The sequence below is a fragment of the Ophidiomyces ophidiicola genome (assembly GCF_022830035.1).
Source record: "Ophidiomyces ophidiicola strain CBS 122913 chromosome Unknown scaffold_8, whole genome shotgun sequence".
In the NCBI taxonomy this organism is placed as follows: domain Eukaryota; kingdom Fungi; phylum Ascomycota; class Eurotiomycetes; order Onygenales; family Onygenaceae; genus Ophidiomyces; species Ophidiomyces ophidiicola.
In genome coordinates, this window is record NW_026054648.1 from 402226 (window position 1) to 419479 (window position 17254).

Below are 17254 nucleotides of genomic sequence, written 5' to 3' on the forward strand. Positions count from 1 at the left end.
AAAAGAACGCCAAAAGGAGCGGGCGAGGACGTGGGACAGATATAAAGAGCGGGCGAGAAAGAAGGGAGGGAGAGAGGGAGAAGGGGAGAGAGAAGAAGAAGTAGAGAAGAAGGGAGAGAAAACGAAACGGGGGGCTTGGGCGCCGATCGCTGGGCCAGGGGCACGGTGGGGCGTGCGCTCGCGAAGGGGAGCCAATGGGCGCGCGCGCTGGGATGCCAAGCGGAGGCCGGCGCAGGGGCGGGCGGGGGCCGCTAGCCTAGCGCGGTTGGCGGCGGCAGGGGTCGGCGCCGGACGAGAAACCGCGGGCGCGACCAGTTGGGCGTGGTCACGGGGCCGCACGGGGGTAGCACGGGGACAGCAGGAGACAGAGAGAGAGGGAGAGAGAGGGAGGGAGAGAGGGAGACAGAGACAGAGACAGACAGACAGACAACCACACAGAGCACGGCTGGGCGCGGGGCCCTCCGCTGACAGGCTGCGAGGCCAGCCACGACGCGGCCAAGGGCTCAGCGGGAAATTGGCTTCTCATCCCGAGTCATCTCATTTGCCCAGCGCCGGTCCAATCACACCCATACCAACCATACCGCCCGCCGCCAGAAAGGGGGCGACCGCAGCGCGCGGCTAGCCTAGGACGACGAGAGGCAGGAGGCTGGCGAGGGGCCAACGCTCGCGGCGTCAAGCGCACTGCCTGCCCGCCCGCCATGACGCCCGCATGCATCCCTCGCTGCGCAGACATGCCACTCCGGGCTTCAGCATCATGACCGACACTACTCCTACGGAGTACTGTCTGTCTGTCATGTGCTTGGCTCGTCGGTCTCTGGCGTTGGGCGACGACTGCGCTGCACGATCGCCCAGTCAGTCCACGCCATGTGGCCCCGCGACAGACGCAGGTACCGGCGGACAAACCGCCTGTGCTGCGATGCGCTCGCAAAAGGGCGCATTTTCCGTGCGGCCAGCTGTGACCCCAGCAGAGAGGGTGGCAACGTGGAACCGCGCCCTGGCTGAGTTTTGCTGCTGGCCGCCCAGCCTTTCGAACACGTCGCAAGGTTTGCTTGTCCTCTGCTTGTGCCTCTCCCAAGACCGACTGCGCGCCCCGCCTGGGCCTGGCCCTCGGCGCTGATCGCTTGGAAGGCCTCCATGACAGGCTGACGTTGATGCCGCAGGAAGTTTCTTCCCTCGCCCACCACCGCGCCCACCCAACCGAGGCGGCACTCCCAACCCGCCGTCGCACCGTGGAGCACGATTGTTCGTTCACCTTGGCCGGCTGTTCGTCTAGACCGTCGTTCTCGAAGACAGAGCGCGCGCTGGCCCTGCCCCCGCCATCTGGCAAACATCCATATCTCGACCGTCATTGTTGCGCCGTGCCACCAGGCAGATCATTATTACTCGCCGTGGGCGCGAGATCGTCTCCCCGCCACCGTTTGCCTTCATTGGTTGACGGGCCTGCGAGAATACTGAAGGACCTCGCTGCGAGAAATCCGGTGTGCGACTCGAGTTCGCCAGTTGGCGGCAGCCAAAGAATCATGGTGGAGGTTGCAATTGCCTTCGAGAGGTTCTACAAACCGTGCGGTAACACCCAGCTCGAACCATGGACGCTGTGCCGTCAGTACCGGCTTGTTCCTGTTTGCCTGCAAGATTAGAATTTGTGCTGCTGCCTTTGCAAAATACTAACCTGCCGGTGACACCGCAAAGAAGCTCGTTCGAGCGAGACCCCGCGGAACAGAAATTTCATGCCGCTCATTGTCGCCCAGCAGACTTTTTTCACTCAGCAAAAGTCAGAGCTTGACGTCACCCCAGGGCTGGCCTGCTGCCAGTCATCCACGCAAACTTTTCTGTGCTCAGAGATCAAGACTTCTAGAAGGAGGCTGGGGAGATAGTAGTTGGCCGTACTCTGTAGTGTTGGAGGCATATACTCTGTACTCTGTACGCATTTTACTTTACGGAGCACTCCGTTCAGGCACCCATGATACGGACAGTGAACGTATACTCCGTATTCCACATTCGGCCGTGTGGATATACGGACCCAACTCGCTATCCTCCAAGCGGCTCGGGGCAACTGAGAGTCGTCGGTGTCGTCGTCACCCAAAGCCAGGGGGGTCACGTACTGCTAAATTTACCTGCGAAAGCAAAACGTGTTTCAGCCTTTGCTGCCGCCTCTCCACCAACTATCTGTTCTCCTGTTGTTAGCGCCGGGAGAGCTCAGCTTTGACCAAGGGGCTGCAATCCAACTGACACATAGAAACAGGATTGGAAAGCAGAAGCAACATGCTGCCCGGAGTAGCGACTCCAGAGTGCTCCTATATTCGTTACCTACTCTCACATTCCAATTTCGCACTTCTAAACGACAGCGACGTCCAGCCACTTGGGGCCCGCAGCCTGACAACTTCTGTGACTCATCGCAGCGATGGTCGGTTAACGCTTTCAAACATGCTGCGCGTTCACATAACTACATAGGCGGCCCCCCAGCCTCCTGGACATAGATTACTCCGTAGCCCCAGTGCTTTCTCGCTTGCGTCATATTTACCATCCGCTACGCAATATTGATGATGACTGGCAAACGACAACTCCAAGAGGGGCCCAAAGAGGAAGTTAAGCCCGCGCAAGCAGATGGGCCAGTATACTTTTGGAAACCCAGCCAGCCGCATGGGTTCCTTAGCCAGTGGTACACGTCGAGGTTTACGGTCGTCGGGGATAGGGAAGACGTTGAAATCAAATACATGAACTGTGAACAGTGAGCCCATCCGCGTCATTTGACTCCCCGCCCCCTCTTTTCACCACTTCTCTTCCAATACCCCTCCTCCAATGCTTCCGCTGATCTTTCTGAAACCAGTTATATGATGCATCGCAAAGGCATGCTCTTCGCCCCAGACGACATCATCACCCAGCAAATCCTCGCCCCCGGAAAACCAGCCCCCCATCCCAGCACACTGAGAAGCCTTGGCCGCCAGATCCCCAATTTTGACGGCACAGTCTGGGGAAAGGAGCGTTTCCAGATAGTAGTTGACGGGAACTACCTCAAGTTTACCCAAAATGAAGATCTTCAGACGCAGCTATTGGCAACGGGGAACCGAGAACTCGTCGAAGCCAGTCCGAGAGATAGGATCTGGGGCGTGGGGTTCGGCGCGAACAATGCCGGTGCGATGCGGGCGAGATGGGGCTCGAATCTGCTAGGTAAAGCTCTGATGGAGGTCAGAGAGAGGATTCGAAATGAGCAGCATGCGCAGTCTCAAGACCCTGGTGCCGCTGTTGAAGCCCTCGTGGCGAAGAGACAGAAAGCGTGACCAGTGCTTGGTGATGACTCTACGAACGTTAACGAATTTTCTAATGCGCTTTAAACTGAGAGCATCTGTTTACAATGATTCTGTGTATGTCATTGACATGCACTCTGTTTTCTTATGCTTGCCTGTTTGGAAATCGGATCTTATCTGATGTTCGATTTGACTTCCCGCACACTTGGATGCAACGTCATACCCTTAGATCCTGCTTTTCATACACACTCCATTCGCTGCAGGCGCAGCATCTCCGAACCACCTTGTTCAATGATAAATTCCTTTTGATCAACTTACCTGCCGTCAGCCCAAAAATGGATCGCCTTCCCCATATTCCGTGGATCCCAATCTGCATTCAATGCGGTTCAAACCAGAACCCGTGTCGATGTCGAGTCGTCGGGCCCACCTTGGGTGAGTAGTAGCTATGTGCTATAAGGTACCGCTAGTGAATATCGCTTATGAAAAATCAATACACTCTAGCATTTTGGCTTGGTATATTCTCCGCTGTATGAATACCCCTCCATCCTGGGAGCCATTGGGCCTCCTTGTTGCTAACGAAAAGCCTTTGGCGTCGTGCCCAAGGTCATCTGCTATCCCGCGTCATTATTATGTGGTTGTTGTGCCACGAAGGCTGGGAGACGGTATGCCCCGACCCGTGTCGTATGCTTCTACAATTGACTCGCTGCTAATCCATTCGATGCAATAGTGTGTTACAACTTCCTGTCGAAATAAACGAAAAAATCAACCGGGCAGTCCCAATTTAATGAATACATCTATATCTCAATGGAAACATCAAGAGATGATGTTCTAGATGCCAGGGTATCACCAAAACAATTGATTCCTTGTATCCATAACTTTCATCCAAGTATCTACGGGTATTTCTATTTGGAATTCGAGCAATTTATTACTACTTCCCGCAAGTTTATTTTTTGCTTTTTTACAAACGCACTTCATATATAAATGTGACATTTTACATTATTCGGTACATATTTGTATGGCAGGCACCCTTCGTAACAAATTGCGGTGAAAACAGCTGTTGATATTTCTTCCTGCAGACAATCAACGTGCACAGACATAATTCCTCAACCTCCTAGCTATTAGTTACTTGATTCTACCCTAGACGTTCCGCGCCTTGGTCAACGTGGACAGCCCCCCAAAAGTGACAGCACCACGTCAGCCCATTACATATTATGCACTGGCATCTCTGTAGTTAGTTGCAACTACTTGGCGATAACGCATGAATAAAGCTACTTCTGGGCATGTTTCATGACACGAGCAAGCTTTTCGGACATGCGGTATTTCTAGATGGGCCCCCGAACACAGCCCGTTTTGTTTCAATGCTTGGCTGGATACCGATTACACAAACTCCGTACTTTGAAAAGACGCAAAGAGAGATGATATTTTTAGAGCCTCGTGAGAAAAGTTCTTTTCCTTCATATATTCCTACATCTTCTCACGTGCCACTGTTAGCCCTTGTAGCTCAGTCGGTAGAGCATGAGGCTTTTAACCTCAGGGTCCAGAGTTCGAGCCTCTGTGAGGGCGTTTTGTTTTTTGAACGTCACCAGAATTCCCTCCATGAAAAAGATGTATTAAAAGGTCTGCAGTAAGTGTGGTCTGTCTAGAGAGAGTACCCTGCTTCTTGCGGAGGATATATAACTATTGCTACCATTGGGCTTGAAGTTCTTGGAAAACTGCCATTGTAGACCATCAAATTGATAGAGAATTCAGGTAATACAGCAGTGGTTAAAATTTTATATTCATGTACAGTCAAGAGCTGGCTATTTCCAAAAGGCCCAAAATACCCGCACGCACAGTAAAGTAAAGTGCACAGTGGCATGCTGGACCGTTTAGAGTTGATCCACCAATGAAAAGAAATGCGCTGTAGACAGTGCAGAATGGATTTTATAAAACTTTGCACCTTTTCTTGAACCCACGGAGACCACCTAGCTGCCGCTTTGGTTGGTATTTTGAATAAGTACAGTAAACGTAAGCGTCGACTGCAAAATACGCACAAAAGCTGTTGAGTGTTTAGCTTTAGGTGCACCTCTTTCTTCTGGTCAGGTACCGAATTAGTTCGAAAAGACACAAAAGCTAAGACAGTAAGAAACGTGAGCCTAGCGGGTTGCCAATCTCCAAAATTATGCAAGACTGTCGACATGCTGAAGCGGTTGATGACTCTCAGGTTTTCAATCAATCGCCTGATTGGGTTGAATGGCAACTCTTATAGAACGACGTTGTCCGAAATTTGTTATTTTCTTGTTTTCTAGTGTAGGAATGAAAGCAGTTGGTGAATAATACTCCTGGAACTGTGTATTGACAAATTTAGATAATTCTTCTTGAACGATATATATGTAAGCGGGGATCTGTAAATCCACATATTACCAATTTTGAGCAGTTGAGCGAAATCCGACCAGCAATCGTTTTATATGTAAGCAGAAGATAAGAGCAAGGCTGATGATCTGTGCGGTATCTCCCATAGTTATGAACCAGATAACTATACCATAATGTTGTCGGGATGTGTGTTCCAAATAGTGCACACAGCAGGGGACAGGGAATCCTTGTAGTTAGTTACCCCACGACTGCAGTGCGACTCAACCAGGCGCATATAATGAATGGATTCGGTATGATTCAAAAGGTGGCAGGAGTCGTGCTGTAGGATTCAAGGAAACAATAAACTGGGTGGGTTGAAGGATCAGGGGGTTTTTGCCAAAAACTAACCAACTAACCGCAATGACTGATAAGGGCACGTGGTGCAGTTAGCTATAGCTCTACCGATACCACAGAGCTGACGGAGTACTTAGCAAGATTAGAAGAAGTTTGCCATCAGGCGAAATTGTGGCCGCGATGTCCGGCTGTAGGATAACTTGTTGCCGCTACATACGGAGGTTCTACTCCGTACAAGAGAACATTTGAGATGGTTTCACCATGCTTAGTTAAAAAGATACGTTACTAAGCCACGACAAGTTACTACCTCCGTGATAAGGAAGGGGAGCTACCCAAGCCTCCTTGTTGCTTGCGGGGAGAAGGATCAGTTGGAAAACTTGGGGAAACATTCAAACGACGGCAACTTCAGACAAACAGACCAACTTTTACTATAATTCGTGGGGGAATATTGTACGTGCCATGCTGGCTCTGAAACTTATAGAACACTCACCCCCAAGAAATAACAGAGCCATAGGGGCTCGTTTACCGGAGACATCCTTCAATTAACTAGCGGTAGTCTTTGCAATGCCGGCTTCTCCAGCCCCCAAATGTCTTAATGGCACCCAAAATGTGCCCTCTAACGGTCGAGAACCCCGCTCTTCACCTGGCTTCAAGTCACCAGCGGACATGTGAGGCAATAAAAGGTTGTCAAATGCATTGCTCATATATCAAAGCACATTATTAGATGAGAAATGTAGATATCAAAAGAAAGAGGCAATCGATGAGTTACCAAAATTGTTCTAGAACCCATCTTTCGGAATGCCTAAACGCTTTTCTTCGACAAGCCGTTCAAAATTAATTTTCCACCACCAGTCATGAGTCTCGTCTACTCTTGCCTTGGGGGCTTTTGTGAACTGTTCACCATTTGCTGGCTCTTTTCGCCATTTTTCATCCCATGGCTTTGGACTGAAGATATAGTGCACGTTTTTAACTTGATCATCTTTCCATATAACATCATGCACGCCGTCCCACCGAAGTGTTTTTAAGGCATTATATATATATGGAATAGCGACCCAACGACCAGGAAAGAGGTCGGCAAGGAGAGACTGGTCTGCGAAATCGTAGAGTGACGTGGCGCTTGGGTTTTGCAGGCATTCGAGAATGCGATTGTACACTCCGAGCGATGGATTAACAACCTGAAGGCCGCCATTGGGGATGGAGAGGCCCACAGCGGGCGATGCTCCTTCTACTTGTGCTTTATCAGGGTTGCCATGCTGGCTGGTGAATGCGCAGTTGGCGGGGCTCCTAGGTGAACGTGTAAGTAAAGGACCAATGACGAGGATTTGCGCAACGGGGTAGATACCATTCCTTGGGGTAATGCGATTTGTTCAGCGGATTACAAACACATGCATGGCTCGCTGCAAAAACTCGAGGACCACTGCCTCCGAGGGTAGGGTCATCTAGCTCTAGATCCATCAACTCATCCATGTTTCGCAATACGAGCATATCGCTGTCTAGCTGAACAACGCGGTCGTATTCAATAAGCGAAAAGGGCGTGAGTTTGCTCCAGCAATCATAGAAGCGGGTGTCATTACTATAATCTTTATGAACAGACGGGAGGAGGTAGGGAATATGGCGCCTGGGGATACCCCTTGCATCTAGCGCAGCATGACCCTCGGGTGGGAAAGTATCTGTGTAGAGTGCGATTAAGGGGTACTTTGATCCCACCCGTTTTAAAGAATATTCTAGTGTAAGAAGGCCGGAAAGGTAATCGGTATTGGTGATCAATGTCGTCCACACTTAAAATAAGCATTAGGTCCTGAATCATCGAATAATATGAGATAATGCGTACCCTTCTTGCCCTCCGGTGCGGCTTGAAGTCCGGGCTTCATTTGAGCTGGGCGTCTAACGGTTTCCCTATAACAAACTGATCCTCCCGGAATAGCTATAACCACCCAAAGTTTGGGACACGGAATTGAAAATAGAGATATCTATAGGACCTCTCTAATAAGCAACAAATAGCAACAACAGTTCGCGGGCCTCGGCGATCGGAAAATCTCGGTGGGCCAATTTGTAAGGCTGGCTTTTGAGGTGTTTTAGGTCAAAGAGGGGCTGGCTTACAGGCCCGGCGGCTTAAGAATAGGCTATTAGGACGGCAAACGCGTGAAGTGAGAGACAGAAAAACAAATGCTCCATTCTAGAGACATGCTCAGGGAGGAAGAATAAAGAAAGGGGGGCAAAAACGGGCACAGCGGCAAACCGGTGTTAGGAGGATCCCAGAAGCGGCCGATGGAGAACCGGAGCTTTTTTTGCTTATCGGATCCCACGAATGGCGATAAGCAGGCCGTCACGTGGCTTGGCGGGGTCGTAGTGGTTTTTGGTTGGAGAATCGGCAAACGTGCAGCGTTAAAGCACAATACAATAGTATGGCCCAGCCTAACCAGCACGGAAAATTCTCAATAGGCATTTGATCAGGACTCGCTATAGTCATATCCTATCTATTATCAGTGTGTAGTCTGTACCTCCGAGTCACGCTATACTGGGGTCTGGGCATTTCGAAGCGCAAGTATCAAGATGTCCAAAAATACACTAGATCAAATTTTAAGAGTTCCGCATCGCTAAGTGCTCAATATCAATAAAAAGGCAACGACAATAGAGGATTAACAAGAGAGAGGCTGCTAACAGAAGTTCAACAAAACAATGCCGAATCTGGCTTAAACTCCGAATCGGAAAGAAACAACTGGATCATACATACCTAGAATACCTGGAGGCTAACGTCAACCACTGTTGTTGCAGTTTCTGATTACTGCTATAGAAATGTAAGAGTCCTGTTTAGAGTAGTGGTTTTTACCGAACTCTAGTCACCTCCAATATCAAGAGTGTAAATAGTAAAATATGGTAATCACGAGTAGTGAGCTAGTTAATACATATGATATAATGATGCAGTGCTTGAGATATTCCTGAGAGCCAGACTATAAAGTTCCTGCAAGCTGCCATCTCATCGTAGCAACAACTTACTGTGGAAAACAGAAACTTTGATTTCTGTACCTCTATTAGTTAGTTTAAACCCTAGAAATTAATACAATGGATGAACAACTCAGTCCAGCAAATCTTGTACCCGAAACACATGGAATCTTTCTTGAGAAGTCTGCAGATATCAACAGGTTCGGTTTCTAGGGCTCACAAATAAGCAGTGGCCGAAATTTGCTAGATAGCCTAAACCACCTCATCTGCAGAGAACATGGTGCCCCTTGAAGGCCCTTCTGAAGGCATCATCAACAATCACTAGCGACTGATGGGGACGATTATTGATCCTGAGCTCACAGTACTTCAATGTGAGTATATGTCTAAGCACACTGGCTTCTTGTACTCTGTAATTCTCTCGGATACCAATAAATTCGAGTACTCAGGGTGTAGCAGCAAGGTGGGCTTCTGGTGGGCGCAGAGAAGTGCTATGGCGCCAAACGTCGCACGAAACTATCCAGCGACGTTGTAAAAAGCGATGATAAAGACGCCCAGTTAACCAGTGTATGGAGTACCCCGTTTCCGTGATGACAACTGGCGTTTCTCGATAGATGCGAGGTCGAGATCGGCACATGCTACGGAGTAGTTAGTCAAGGTTGCGATGGAACGGAAGTCATTATATTTTGTATGGAGTACGGAGTCCGGAGTAACTAACTACATAAGAGAGGTTGAGTTCTAAGATCTTGGCATCTAACACCAAGCATTTCATCAAACCGAAATTGACCCGGAGGAGTAGTTAGTTAATAAGCAAAATACCCTTTGCGAAATCTACTCCTAAAATCACCGCAACTCGGTTGCAGGGTGCAAATCTCAGATTATATCGCTTCTCTGCCGTCTCCCGATGGCTCATACTATCACTGGGCCCCCGAATGCTCCAAGAAAAACCTCGAAAAATACAGCTATCGCCCCAAAAGAATTAGACCGTGATGTTGTGCGATTGTGGTCAGAATGTGACTTTTACATAATTGGATAATTAGTGGCAGTTTTCCTATAATTGGACCACAATCAAATATCTATATATCTAAACACTAGCTGTAGCCCAGTGAGACTTCTCCAAAAGACCCATTGATCCTGGCAATACATAGGTTCTGCAATCAGCTTACACATCCCCACATCTTGTTGTACACACATACATGCATGGTTGGATTATGCTGGATGGGCAGGCCAGAATTCTGATTGCCACATACTGGTGCATGCTAGTTGTACGGGATATTATTGGCGACTCCCTGAAGACTGGGAAAGGGCCTGAGTAATACTCGGGGTATGTCCTATATAATAATATCACATCTATAGTTATAATTAACTGAGAAATCCTTCTTTGGGCATTCCCATATTTACTCCACCAAAGAATATGGGGTTTTAAATTCACCTCTTTCTTGACTGAGAGTCCTTCTTTGAGCACTCTCAGATTTACTCCGCCAAAGAATATGGGGTTCTAACGGTCTTCGTACATGGTTTCAAAGAGAAATAAAATAATAACGGACCAGAGCATCAAAGCTTTTATTCCAACTACAACTCAATTAAATCATTATTTGCATAGTGAGTAGTGAGCACTAATCCTTCCATCCTTAACTATTCCAATGTAACTTGATAGATTGTGTCAAGGTGATTCCCTCTTCGTTATTTGCCGTTCAGCACGGTCTTCGACTGAGATGAACTGATTATAGTGAAGCTCATTAAGGAAAGTCTATTATACTCTTGTCCAGCATTTGACTATACCGTGCGGCGAGATACAGCTAAAAGAGTCTATTGTCCGAGGATCTCTCCGTCTGCTGTGGCGGCCGCTGTGAATCCATCAAGAAAGAATCCGCAATAATGCTGGGCTCGTCTCGTAAAGCTTTTAGGGAAAGGTTAAGCGAAGGAGAATAGCGTTTGAAGAGATCCGACCCGCGACCTTCTGGGTCTTGAAGAAGAATGCACCAGGAATATTCTCAATGGCAGCGGCTAGAGCCCCGTTTCTGCATTGATATGTACATTAGAAGGGCGAAAATCATCGCAAAGCACTATTAAATTTAAAGTAATTTGTAATTTGTTGGAAAAGTTTGCGTAAGGCAGCGATTAATATATTTTCCCTTTTGATCTGCTTCATTCGCGACCACATCGTTAGATTGACGGAAGAAATGTGATACTGAAGTCCGAAAGAAGGGATCTGAGATAGTCATGAGTAGAGTTGAATATTTGAGAAATTCTTTGCGAGGATATTTTTCAAGGTTGATTACTGTTCGTGCTGAATGTGTAGGGTTGTCTAGCAACTATAAAAACACCTTCAGCAAATTGTGTCAGAGCTCCGATTCTGGAACACTCTAACTTAGAGACATCGAGCAGTGACTTCGCCATCTGAAAATATTCTCTACGCCGAGAGTGGCCATTGATTTGTGGATTAAAAGCCGGGCAACATTCGGCTTCTGTAGCTTTGGGAAGGCCAGCAAGTTTTGGACCATTTACGTAGCTCTTAGAGCCTAACCCGATAACACTGTGTACCTTGAATGTACACTTTTCCATTGGTAGACTTGTTTATATTCTAGGAACTGTCCGGTGCGCTGTATGGTGAGATGCTTTTGAGTAAAGTTGGTGGTCCAAGCGCTCCTCTGTTAAGAAATATACATATAGGCCTAGAGCCGCCTGATGTTTAGTTGGTATGGAGCTATACTCCCGAAGCATGCGGGCTTTGGGCCAATAATAAAATGATCTTAAAGTGGACCCCCGGGCAGTGATTGACCAGTTGACGCAAGACCTCCAAGCAAAAAAGATAATTGCGACCGGCGTAGCACCGACGTATATATTTGAAAATCGTACAGAGGCAACTTGTAGCAGCGAACAGCGGTTCTGTCCTTCCAATACCAGATTCTGGATGTTGGGTATGGTGCTCGCAATCGATGATGTCAAAGTCATCCACACTACCACGCTTGAAGTAGTTCGACGCAATTTATTACCCAGGGTATTCAAGATGCAGCTTGTCAAAGGAAAGTCGGTTGCTGTGACCACAACGGAGGGCTGGAGCATCACTGGAAAGGTATCACTCACCCTTGGTCAAGCATCCCTTGAGGTCGGCGGGGTACACATCGACTACAGAGAGGAGCATTACGGAAAGCCAGCAGACCTGGGATACCTTGGAGTGCAGCCCCAACACTGAGTGCCGCTTGGAAACATGGTCCTTTGGCGTAAGAGTCAAGGGTAGATGCAAGGCGGAGCCACATTTTGACTGCTATGGAGAAAAGAACCCATGTGATGGCAGTACCAGGCCGCAAGCGTCATCGTTTGGGGGTGGATCGATCATTCACCGTGAAAAAGGTCGCGACAGTTGGCAGGGCGATGGAGTATGCCCGGAGATCAGGAGTCACGCAGTGCGATGCAGTCAGAAGCGCAGGAGATACCTTGTGAAGCGGAACTGCCGCTTGTTGGCCCTGACGGGGAGATCATGACTCTCATGGTTGCCAGCGAGGGTCAAACTCGGCAAGTAGTAGAAGAGCGAAGAAACAAGCGATGGCTGGGCCATTACGATGGCCTTGGAGCATGTACAGAGCATTGTGAAGGTTGGTGTTTAATTGCATGTTTTTGATTTATGTAGATAGCCCTTCTATTAGCTTCAATCACTATTTGACGGAAGAATCCATGTAGCGGTACGGAGCCTTGCATTCATCTTTTCTTCCAGCCTTGAGGCTCAACATCACGTAAGCGCTGGTGGCGCCCTAAGCACGTGCCCGCGTTCTGCTTACCTCAGCACGCGCGACATGATTGGCGGGCCCCGCGGCGCGGCGCGTCTTCCGTTTATTTAGACGCGTGCACGCTATTTCGCGGGAGTATACCAGCTGGCGACGACGGCGACGGCGGCGGACGACGAGCCACACGGGGTGGTGTTTGTTGCTTGCGCGCGAAGGGCCTCTGGTGTTGTGCAGCGAGTCGCCTCGTTCTGTGCACGGTGAGTGCCGGCTGCGACGCGCCATTTGCGCTTTCTCGCCAGCCACCAGACGCGTAGCTCCACCAAGCGTGCATCTGGAACGACAGGCATTTCTGCACGTCGTACTAATCCCGACCGTGACTTCTACCACGGCGGCTGCGTTTCTTCTCGCCTTCGCCCTGACCCCTGAGAATCTGTGTCTGGTGGAAGTGTGATTTCTTTCTGTTTGATTACACTTTCAATTCCTGCTCCTTGTTCCGTTCTGTTCGGCCCCCTTGACATCCGTGTCTAGTCGCGTATCGTTAAGCTGCCCACAAAAAATTTTCATCTTCATCGTGTCCTTTGAAGAATTCTTTCTCCTCCCAGACATTGTCTTGGGTTGGAGACTCCCACCGCGTCACCATGGACTCGTCACCCACTCCTCGAGCACACACACGCTTGCCCTCAGTGGCTGGCGTGAAGCGGTCAGCGTCCTTGTTGCCTCCTTTCGAACCGTCATCCTCACCCGGCCTCCCTCGACCTGTCAAGCGTTTCGCCCACGATGGCAAGGATGGGGTCTCAAAGTATCCCACTCCAGTGCCGACGTCATCCGCCGCTGTGCCTGCTTCGTCTCCTCCGCGCGCTCGACGTGGCCTGAAGCGAACGTATTCCATAGCCGAAAGAGCACCTTTGTCCACGCTTCCAGTCATTATGCTCAGTGGAGATGGAGAGGTTGTCACAATGGGGAGATCAAGCACCTCTTGCAATTACCAACTCTCCACTAATCGCCTTGTGTCAAGATGCCATGTGCAAGCCGTGTATATAGAGGCTAAACTCCCATTTATACCAGACGCGGTGGAGGTCTTGTGCACCGGCTGGAATGGGCTTAAGCTGTACTGTGGGGGCAAAACGTACACGTTGAAAAAGGGACAAAGATTCGTCACGGAAACTCGAGACGCTGACATCTTGATTGATGTGCATGATTCACGCGTACTTGTCCAGTGGCCCCGCCTGCCAATAAAGGATTCGACGTCCACGCACTCGGATCAAACATGGGAGGACGACTCACCCACTAAGAATCTTCAAGCCGAACCACACATGGGTCAGGCCACGAGTCCGTCTAAGAGTAACCAAGGCCTAGCATCACCGATCTCCCCATCACCTGTCGTTCAAGGCTTAAGTGACTTGATCACACCCGTGACGCCGTCCCGTTCCTTGCCTAACGAAGTCGTCGTGTACGAAGATGAACCGTCTCCAGTAGCTCGACGAAGCTCCGCTGAAAACTCTACGTTTGAGAAAAAGCAGCTAGCTTCCCAGCCCCTAGGGAATGCTCAGCGAAATTCCCTCTCCGGTTCTCTTTCAAAATCAGAAGATTTGTCCGAGCATGACGAGGAAAACGATCCGATCGTTTTTTCTTTCGGCCCCTTTGGTGCGAATATCCTCCCAAGAATGGCCTCCTTCCACACTGGCGAGTCTCCGGGCAAATCAACGGAGAAGCCGAAAACCCCGAACGCGCTGAGCTCGCCAAAGAAGAACCCAGAACTTGACTCTATCAAAGACATTGTCCAAAACCATGTTATCAACCAACTAGCATTTTCGCGTTTATCTTCAACCCCTCTCTCAGTCATTATCAAGAACCTCCCGGCCGACGTTGTTGGGAAGCTTCCTGCAGAACACTCCCATTTCCAAATTTCGCAGGTTACGTCTGTTGTCGAAAACACTCCGTGTATTGGAAAGGTCAGTAGGGAAGGCAAAGATGCCGCCGGAAAGGCGCTAGAAAGCGAGTACTATTACATTCCAGATGGGGATCAGGATGAACAGCGACGTGAAGCGGTAGTGAATGGTCTGAGGAAGCCCGGTTTGAGAAACTGCCGGAAACAACATAAGGTTCGAATGCTCTATCTCCATCGACCTTCTAGTACTAACGGCATTCCTTGTAGCAATATTACTGGCGAAAGCCTAAAACACCATAGTTTATGCTTTGACTGCCTCCCTGGGAGCCAATCATCAACTCCCCGGCATTCCGTCTTCCATCTATCGTTGTATTCTTGCCAGGTTAGTATGGACTAGTGATTTCCAAACCCTCTGCCCCGACTTGTATTCTTTTTGTTTCATTTCTCCGAAAACTCCTATACCCTTCTACTCCGTACATATATGTGCTTTTAGTATTACCCTTCTTCCCCCAGAATTTGTAGATCCCCACGCTCAACCCCACCCTTCTGATTCAAAAAATATGACACGGTATTATGTATTTTCAAGACCCTTATGTTATATCCCCCTAAACAGTTAGTTGCCTTGTAGGTAGTAACTTCATGCAAAATCCATAAAACTTTATGATATAACTAGTAATATCTTTAGGCCCCTCCATTTTGGGCCGCTCTGCTTGGGTTTCCCTTTTAGGTTACTATAACTGGTCTTAAATAAAAAGAGGGGGTTCTAAAGGCAGAATCCCTTGTTTTAGAGGCTATTATTTTGACATGATAGCTCCAATAGTTATGTTAATATAAATAGCAAAGGATGGCATTCTTTCGAAAACTGTATTGTGTTCATCCGTATCATCATTGGTCATAATAATTCTCATTATATCAAAGAGTCCATTAATATGGTTGTACTCAGAAAAAGAATGCATTCTCACTCGAACTTGTTCCTTAAATTGTCATAAACACTGACTGGATATTCTAGCACGTTCTCACTTCCATCCAATGCTTCTGTGCCTCCCATGTGAGAGACTGTGATATTGATCAAACTTCTATCACTGCCAACCGGATGGTCTCCACTAAGCTCCCACCACATGGCGCCTCCCAGCCCCCTATTGCGGATATACTCGGCCTTCTTTCCGGCAATATCTGGAGTATCGTAGCTTATCATCTTTCTTGCACCAGGCGCATAGCTCCAAGATGCCATAAGTTGAGCATCATTGTGCTCTTCGCTATCGGCTTGTGGGAGGGCCTTGTAGTCCCACACGCCATTCTCCCATGAGCCCTCGCCCACGCCTTGGTACGGAGCGCCGGGACCATCGGTATTTTCGAATGCGCGGCCGTACAGTGGTAGGCCGCAGACAACCTTACTTGGGTGAACACCAGCAGAGATGTATGCCGATATGGCAGCATCAGCACTAAACGGCGTGCTTGTTGGGGCGTCTCGAGAAGGAAACACATTCGCCATGTGGCCTGCCACTGAATCCCAGCTTCCAGCGAAGTCGTAGCACATCAGGTTCCAGAAGTCAAGGTAGGGGTCCATTTCGGCCATACGAAGCACCGAGTACTGGACTGAGCCACATGGAGCGGCAATCGTAAGAGCAAAGTGCTTCCCTGGTGCATGCTGCGACGCGTACTCATCTAGTGCCGCCCTGGTTTCTTGGAGAAGCGAGACGTAATGCTGTGCCTCTGTATCATCCTTAGGGTATTCCCAATCAATATCGATGCCATCAAAACCACAGTCAGCTAGAAGTTTCACAGCACTACGAGCAAATGTTTGGCGACCTTCAGGAGTGGCTGCCGCAGTGAAATTCGCGGAATACGTCCAGCCTCCTATTGAGAGGAGCACTTTCAAATGGCGATACTGCTTTTTAAGAAGAAAGAGTTGCTTTATGCAGCCGTAGGCATTATTGCCGGTGTCGTTCCATGAATCCGAAGGATAATGCTTTTCTAGATCAGAATATGTATCGGTCAGGAACCTACATATGACGAGGTTAGTATTACAAGCCTAGTTCCTAAGGTATGCACAAAAACCTACACTTCTCCGCTATCGGCACGTAAGTTGGCAAATGAGTCTACATCAACTTATTAGTAAATAAATAGAGGTTAATACCAGGTGCTCATACAAAGAATATGTGTTATATGACTGGCTGGGATATCCTGGGGTTGGTAATTCCGTCCATAAATACCCTGTCCAAGACCTTAGTATTACTGGCTGGCTTTGCAGCATATTGGAGGTGGATTTAGACGTGAAAACGCACCCAATTGGTAAAGTAGCCGACAGTTCTGAGGCCGCCCGGGTTGGTAGGAGGGGGGTGCGTCGGTGGGCTCGGATTGGTAGGTGGCGGAGGATGCTCGGGAGGGTTCTCAGGGGCCGGTGGATCTCCGCCTGCGGGACCAGGAATGTTGATAACCTGTCCAACCTGAATCATATTGGGATCTGGGATCTGTGGGTTAGCAGCAATGAGTGCATCGAGAGTGATGCCGTGGTCATTAGCGATTTTCCACAAGGTATCCCCCGGCTGGACTGTGTAAATAGACATAGTTAAGCAACCAAGAGAAGTCGGCTAGTTGTAAATGAGAGTCAATATAGAAGTAGTTAACTATGTAACTAGTTAGTTCAGGAATTGTACGAGACCTGGAGCGGCAGGATAGCGCGCTGCCAGCAGTATTTATAGAGAGCAACCCAACTGCCCCGCCACACTTGTAGGGCTGGTCAGGTTCTGGTTCCGCTAACTAGCGGGGAC

At 48.9% G+C, this 17254-nt stretch overlaps 4 protein-coding genes and 1 non-coding gene across 5 annotated transcripts; 3 read left to right on the top strand and 2 right to left on the bottom strand.

The window, feature by feature from the left end:
- Positions 1-2543: 2543 nt before the first annotated feature.
- Positions 2544-3278, top strand: LOZ57_002817 (uncharacterized protein; the record flags this gene model as incomplete). Its single annotated transcript, XM_049251878.1, has 2 exons — positions 2544-2728; positions 2828-3278. 2 exons carry the CDS (start codon positions 2544-2546, stop codon positions 3276-3278), a joined length of 636 nt encoding a protein of 211 aa, XP_049109196.1.
- A 1457-nt stretch (positions 3279-4735) lies between these two features.
- Positions 4736-4808, top strand: LOZ57_002818. The gene has a single exon. It is a non-coding gene; the product is annotated as a tRNA-Lys (tRNA).
- Positions 4809-6709: 1901 nt separating this feature from the next.
- LOZ57_002819 (uncharacterized protein) lies at positions 6710-7801 on the bottom strand (the record flags this gene model as incomplete). Its single annotated transcript, XM_049251879.1, has 3 exons — positions 6710-7214; positions 7273-7708; positions 7762-7801. The coding sequence occupies 3 exons, from the start codon at positions 7799-7801 to the stop codon at positions 6710-6712; spliced, it is 981 nt and encodes a 326-aa protein (XP_049109197.1).
- Positions 7802-13233: 5432 nt separating this feature from the next.
- Positions 13234-14783, top strand: TOS4 (target of SBF; the record flags this gene model as incomplete). The annotated part of the gene is made up of 2 exons (XM_049251880.1): positions 13234-14697; positions 14751-14783. 2 exons carry the CDS (start codon positions 13234-13236, stop codon positions 14781-14783), a joined length of 1497 nt encoding a protein of 498 aa, XP_049109198.1.
- A 658-nt stretch (positions 14784-15441) lies between these two features.
- CHT4_2 (Chitinase 4) lies at positions 15442-17050 on the bottom strand (the record flags this gene model as incomplete). Its single annotated transcript, XM_049251881.1, has 4 exons — positions 15442-16486; positions 16546-16582; positions 16634-16697; positions 16769-17050. 4 exons carry the CDS (start codon positions 17048-17050, stop codon positions 15442-15444), a joined length of 1428 nt encoding a protein of 475 aa, XP_049109199.1.
- Between the last annotated feature and the right edge of the window lie 204 nt (positions 17051-17254).